Source organism: Nyctereutes procyonoides, unplaced genomic scaffold (genome assembly GCF_905146905.1).
Source record: "Nyctereutes procyonoides isolate TBG_1078 unplaced genomic scaffold, NYPRO_anot_genome, whole genome shotgun sequence".
NCBI lineage: Eukaryota > Metazoa > Chordata > Mammalia > Carnivora > Canidae > Nyctereutes > Nyctereutes procyonoides.
The window spans coordinates 36,266,254-36,273,870 of NW_026575120.1; the positions used below are offsets into that span (position 1 = coordinate 36,266,254).

A 7,617-nucleotide genomic window follows, 5' to 3' on the forward strand; every position below is an offset into this window, starting at 1 on the left:
CAGGCTTGATCCCGCCACCCTGAGATCATGACCTGAGCCCAAATCAAGAGTTGGATGCTTAATTGACTGAGCCACTCAGATGCCTCCACCAATGATAATATTTTAAATGAAAAAAATTTGTCTTCATAGTTCAGACCTAACTTTTCCTGCAACTTCAGTGTCATTCATGAAACTTAGAATTTTCTACTCTTACATGACTTATTTTCATGGGTCAGTGTAAACTGGTATACTAGTTTACAAGATTAGGTACTGCCTACAAAACTTCCATTTACTATCATTTCATTTTGTAAAATATTATTTCATTTTAAATCATGTCACTAAAAGGACAGTGATCAACATAACACTAATGGATTTCAGGCATTAATGACAGTGCTTTAAGGAAATAACTTTTCATGGACTATTTCAATGACATCTATCATATTATATCACATATTGTGTTTTATTTTTAGTTATGGCCCAAGTAACTACCCTATGTCCACCATAATTCATAAAATAAAAGCATAAGGAATTCCTTCCTTCATGGTCCTCTTGTCCAAGGAGAAATCTCAGGGGTATATTATTGTTTAATATGATGTTCTGAGTAGACAGCATGGATTATTAATTTTGGGGTAGATAAATAAATCTCAAAACATATATAGAAAGGTGTGGCTTGAGATTTGTTGAGTATGAGCATGATATGACCCAAAGAATGGAAAGTGGGATTTATTATCTGTTTTATTAAAGTAAAAATCATATTTAAGGTATACAACATGAAAATTTTATATACATATACACAGTTAAATGGTTACTATTGTAAAGGTAATTAACATATTTTCTCACATAGTTGACTTTTTTGTATGTGTGATGAGCACCTAAAATAAATTCTCTTAGCAAATTTCCAATGGAATGAGCACTGGGTGTTACATGCAACTGGTGAATTATTGAAAACTACATCTGAAACTAATGATATACTACATGTTGGCTAATAGAATTTAAATTGAAAAAAAGTATTACTACTTATGGTCATCGTGATGTACATTAGATCTTAAGACTTATTCATCCTAAATAATTGCAACTTTGTACCTTGTAACCAACATCTTCCCATTTCCTCTTCCTCTGGTAACTACCTTTCTACTCTCTTTTTCTATGTATTTAACATTTTAGATTCCACATATTAAGTTGGATCATGTGGGTTTTTTCTTTCTGTATTTGGCCCATTTTACTTAGTATAATGTCCTCTATGTTCATTCTTGTTGTTTCAAATGGCAGGACCTTTTATTTAAGGCTGAAAATATCGTATATACATGTATCATATTTTCTTTATCCACGCAACAGATACTTAATTTGTTTCCAGATCTTGGCTGTGGTGAATAATACCGCAATGAACATGGGAGTGCAGATATCTCTTCAAGGTATTGAGTTCATTTTCTTTGGGTATGTACCAGAAGTGGGATTGCTTGATCACATGGTAGTTCTATTTTCAAATTTTTTTTTTTTTTTAGGAAATGCCATATTATTTTCCATATTGGCTGCAACAATTTACATTCCCACAAGCATGTATAAGGGTTACCTTTTCTCCATGTTCTGGCAACATGTGTTTTGTTTTTTATAATAGTCATCTGAACATGTGAGGTGGTATCTCATTACGGTTTTCTTTTTTTTAAAGATTTATTTATTTATTCATGAGACACACACACAGAGACACAGGCAGAGGGAGAAGCAGGCTCCATGCAGGGAGCCGGACGTAGGACTTGATCTTGGGTCTCCAGGATCAGGCCCTGGGTTTAAGGCGGAGCTAAACTGCTGAGCCACTGGGGCTGCCCTCATTATGGTTTTCATTTATCTTTCTCTGATTGGTGTTGCTGAGATACTTTTTCCTATACCTGTTACTCATCTGTATGTCTTCTTGAAAAAAATGTGTGTTCAGGGCTTTGCCAGTTTTTAAAATCTGGTCATTTGTTATTTTTGCTATTGAGTTGTATGCATTCTTTATATAGTATGGATATTAATTAACCATTTATCAGATATGTAGTTTGCAAATATTTTCTCCCAATCCTTATATTGCCCTTTCATTTTGTTGATTGTTTCCTTTGCTGTGAAAAAGCTTTTAGTTGATGCAGTCCCGCTTGTTTATTCTTGCTTTTGTTGCTTGAGCTTTTGGTGTCAATTTATAAAAAAAAAAAAAAAAATCACGCCTACACCAATGTCAAGGATAATTTCCCCATGGTTTCTTCTAGGAGTTTTCAAGTCTTAGAGTTTAGTCTTTAATTTTGGGTTTATTTTTCTGTATGTGTAAGATAAGTGTCTATTTTCTGTGGACGTGGGGGACTCTTGAGTGCTGAGCCCTGTTTGATCAGAGAGCTAGGGAATCAGTCCCTCAGGTGATAGCCATAAAATTTGGGGTGCTGGATATGCAGTCCAATTACTTCATCCTCAGAGAGAAGCTGGGAGTGATGGGTTACAAGGAATTGTGCTAGTAGTGAGGATTGTGCCTCTACTGTGTCTCAGCATCTTTAACCTTTTCAATGTGGTCATTTTCTCAATCATCCTATGTGTAGGAGTTACTCAACTATGTTTCAGATTTCTCTTAGAGAGATTTGGTCTGTATATAGGTGTTTATTTGGTGTATCCATGAAAGGAGAGAAAGTCAGGAGCCTCCTGTTCTGCTATCTTGGTGAACTCTGTTCTACCAAGAATACAATAGATTTTACTGTATATTAAAAGAGTATTAGGTCCCTGACAAAAAGGTAAAGTAGCCAAAGTTGTAACAAATACTGAGAAGAAAATGCAAACAAATTTGGGAGGAGGGAGGAGGAAAAGCTCAATAGAGCTAATTCTTAACTGTGCTCATTGATCAACACTAGTTTTGAGGGAAGTAAATGTTTCCTCAGACTAATCATGATTAAAGAAAAGTGAAGGGTGGTAGTACAAGTGTCATGATACAGCAGGAAAGAAGTAACTGTTGAAAGAACAGATTAGGTTTTGAGAAGGAAATTAAAGAAATTTATGAAAATATACATGTCTGAATCATGAATGAGAAAGGCATTTCTGGAATGACTTGTTCTGTTTTGTTGTAAGAGTTAAGAGTGTTGAAACATAAAGAGTGTTCATTTTTCTGCTCAGTGATCCTAGCCTGACACTTTTATGGGTTCTGGGATTGGCAGGCAGCTCTGTTTCTGCCCCTAATACCTCTTGCTGCCTTTAGCTGCTATTTTCCCTTATTTTGTACACTGCAAGAAAAGGAAAGTTAGTGAATAGGCAATGATTCAATTTTTTTAAATTTTAATTATTCCTGTTTATTGATCAAAATTGATATAATAACAAATTAGTTCTATGGAAAAAGCACTTCCTGAATAGAGAAACAGGAAGAAACTCCATTCTAGCATGCATCTACATGAATTCATACTTTCTTCTCTGCCTTGGACAATGAAGAATGGTCCTTAAACATTTGTGTTCCTACCTCTTTTGTATCAAGTCTTCTTTGCTTTCTTTTAAGCCCATATACAAAGGATAGATTATTAATAGTAGTAAATTGAGAAGAATAAAAAGAACAAGATATCATTACAATATCTTTCCCTTTGTGATCCCACTGAAGGCTGAGAGATCAAAGCCAAAGAGGATCAAAGGCAATCAAAAAACCAAATAGTCTTCAAAGCCTCCCATCCATTCCTAAGCTCTTAGCCCTGGGAAAGATTGCCTCCAATTATATTTACGTTTGAATTTGAAGAGGTGATGCATGAAGAAAATCATGTTTTTTACCTTATTGACCTCAAGGCAGAAGTCATGTTACTACTAATACTTCTACTACTGTAATACTACTACCAGTAAAGGTTCACAAAGTACTATCCCATTAAGTTACCTACATTTGAGCTTAAATGTACTAGTGAGTTGTACAATATTTTCTCTGTTTCACATATAAAAGCTTGTCACCAAGTTCAAATCACATAAAAATAAAAAATAAGTAAGAAATAAAACTATTTTGAAATTTAGCTTCTTTGATTCCAGATCTTTCCACATTGGGAAGGACCTGACTCTTCCCAATATTTCCTTTAGTGATAAATTCACCCTTTTCACTATGATGGGACTAGTTGACATATGTAAGATAGCTTTTTAAAACTTTCCAACCAAGTTTTTTTCATTGTTTATCATTTTACCTACAATTATCACTTACAAAACTCTTCTTGCCCTGGAATCTGAGGTAAGTTGGTAAAGATGTGAGCTCCTAGAATTGTACTGCATTATCTCCAGGCTTTACCTGGGTTTCCCTGAGACCATCTCATGTCCTTATGAAGGTGCTGCCCTGACTCTGATGCAGAGTCACGTTGACTGATAAATTGTCTGAAATATCTGGTGAAGCCCAGCTAATTGTATACAGTATGTACTCATTAAAATGGTTCTTTGACTCAACAGCTTCTGTTATCTCCAACTGTTTGCAGATTAATGGTTCTCACATTTTTTTAATGGGAACAAATAACCAGACATGGATGAGAGAATTTATTCTCCTTGGCCTGTCCAGTGACTGGGACACACAGGTCTCCCTCTTTGTCCTGCTCTTAGTCATGTACTTGGTGACAGTGCTGGGAAACTTCCTCATCATTCTTCTCATCAGACTGGACAGCCGACTCCACACTCCCATGTATTTCTTTCTCACCAACCTCTCCTTCGTTGATGTCTCTTATGCCACAAGCATCGTTCCTCAGATGTTGGCACATCTTCTTGCAGCCCATAAAGCAATCCCATTTGTGAGCTGTGCCGCCCAGTTATTCTTCTCCCTGGGCTTGGGTGGGATTGAGTTTGTTCTACTGGCGGTGATGGCCTATGACCGCTATGTGGCTGTGTGTGACCCCCTGCGATACTCGGTCGTCATGCACGGAGGGCTCTGTACTAGGTTGGCCATCACCTCCTGGGTCAGTGGCTCTATGAACTCTCTCATCCATACTGCCATCACATTTCAGCTGCCCATGTGCACAAACAAGTACATTGATCACATATCATGTGAAATTTTGGCTGTGGTCAGACTGGCTTGTGTGGATACTTCCTCCAACGAGATTGCAATCATGGTTTCTAGCATTGTTCTGCTGATGACACCTTTCTGCCTGGTTCTCCTGTCCTACATCCAGATCATCTCCACCATCCTAAAGATCCAGTCCACAGAGGGAAGAAAGAAAGCCTTCCACACCTGTGCCTCTCACCTCACAGTGGTTGTCCTGTGCTATGGTATGGCGATTTTCACTTACATCCAGCCCCGCTCCAGCCCCTCTGTCCTTCAGGAGAAATTGATCTCTCTCTTCTATGCTGTTTTGACACCCATGCTGAACCCCATGATTTATAGTGTAAGGAATAAGGAGGTGAAGGGAGCCTGGCAGAAACTATTAGGGCAGTTATCTGGAATAACGTCAAAACTGGCAACTTGATGAATCCTGAGCATCACTTAGAGAAAAGAACTTTCCCTGTGCTTTCTCCCACTTAACTCCCATATGGCAGGCATCACCTGCATTGCCCTGGCAACCAGGAAGGAGATGACGACACATGTACTGGTAGGAGGCTGGAGGTTCAGTTGGGGTGTGGGATGTGGGTGTATTTTTATGTCACAGCAGCATGTTCAGTGGTGTTGAGCACTGCTGTAATAGAACTTCTCACCCTTGGCAAGCCATAATAGACTCTTAATCACAGGAAACAAACTGAGAGTTGCTGGAAGGGAGGACAGTAGGAGGACGAAGTAACTAAGTGTTGGACATTAAGGAGGGAACGAGATGTAATGAGCACTGGGTGTTATATAAAACTGATGAATCACTCAACTCTACCTCTGAAACTAATAATACACTATATGTTAATTAAATTTAATTAAAATTAAATAAATTCTGAATTTAAATAAAAATAATAATTCTAAAAAATAAAGAGGAAAAAAAAAAAGTAAAAGAACTCACCCTTACTCAATCTTCATTCATATGGCCTAAGAGTAATTAAAGACAATAATATACTCTTTTGATTTGTCACATTGTTGTAATTATGGACCTATTCATGAATCTTATCTTGGAACACAGTTTTTTATTCATCCACATTTTGTAAAAGGTTATCATGTTTCCAGTGGGAACAAAATCATTTTCAATTTGAGGACTCACTTAAAATGTGTGGTATATGTAACTATATTCAGTAATTGTGTGAGTCACTGTTCTAAGAATGAAGATATTTATTTGTGCTACATTCACTACATGTGGTTATGAAGACTATCCTGAGTAATGGAAATAATTGGGTGGAGACACAGCAACTAAAATTCTTGTTTTACCCTGATGAGAATATAACCAAGGGTTGTTTGTACACAATAACTTTATTGTCTAAGGAAAATCTGAGATCCAGTCACTGCTAATTTATTGTATATACATGGACATGCATTCAAAGGCAAAAATTCTCTAATTCTGAAAATCAGCAAGCTTTTTCTCTGAAACTTTACAACTAAAGTAAGCAAATGAACAATTGGATAAATGTGTAAAATATCAAAGACATAGTGAATATAAGAAAAGCACTTTCTTTAGGCAATCAATGAAAGGTAATGCAGCTTTGATGTGGATTTTGGATTATCAAGATAGGTCAGTCTGCTGTGCAGATGTTACTTGCAAGTCTCCACATTAAGAGCCTTCTTGTATCCCCCTACCCCAACACACACACACACACACACACACACACACACACACACACACACGGGGCCCTACTCAACCATTGTAAATTTAGTAATGGAGTATCAGCTGTGAGTGTACCTCACCTCTGACAGTAACCTAAAAAAGTAAAAGGGGAAGAAGTGATTAAACAAGGGATATGTAGGAGATGGAGGATAAATAATATAATTGTGAATCTCACTTTCTTCAAGAAAATGAAGAAAGTCTCCTTCCACCCCTTTGTCTCTCCATTGAATCTGTTCTTTCTTGTTTCACTGATTTGTATTTGGGAATTAGTGATTAGGAGTTGACGGGCTTCCACTGGCACCTCTTTTCTCTGTGAAACAAGAGGAGGTACCCATTGCCAAGAGTGCAGAGGAGGAAAGACAGGGGTAAGATCTGTGGGAATGGAGAAGGTGAAAAGCTCATATTGGGTCTAGGATAATGTGCCCCATTAGCTGTGGATACCTCTGTCTGGAATTTCATGCAATATCAATTACAAGGCCATAGTGGTCAAGTTTTCCCTCTGATATGACTCATTTTATTCTTAGCCTTCTCTAAATAAAGTCACAGATGATCATTTTATGGCATCAACTTTGTTAATGACATTACTGTAGGCATTGTGGGGTACCAGAGTTGTGTTTAGATATGGCCGTGGCCTCCAAAAATCGACAGTGTTCCAAGGCAGGGGTTCGGAAACTTTCTATAATTGGCCAGATTGTAAATCTTTTAGGCTTTTCAGGTCACTCAGCTACTCAACTCTGTCATTGTAGCACTACAACAGCCATAGACAACACATACAAGAATGAGTGGGGCTAGTACAAATACATCTTAATTTATGAACACTGAAATTTGGACTTTATAAGCTATGAAAATATTATTCTTCTTTTGATTTTTTCAACCATTTAAAAATGTAAAACATCTTTTTCTTGTGGCCATACAAAAATGGGCAGCAGGCCAAATTTGGCCACGGGGCTATAGTTTT

General features: G+C 37.2%; 1 protein-coding gene across 1 annotated transcript; it reads left to right on the forward strand.

The window, feature by feature from the left end:
• The first annotated feature begins 4,439 nt into the window (after nt 1–4,439).
• On the forward strand, nt 4,440–5,393 carry LOC129516072 (olfactory receptor-like protein OLF3). Its single transcript, XM_055335422.1, has one exon. The coding sequence runs from the start codon at nt 4,440–4,442 to the stop codon at nt 5,391–5,393; it is 954 nt and encodes a 317-aa protein (XP_055191397.1).
• Nucleotides 5,394–7,617: the final 2,224 nt, after the last annotated feature.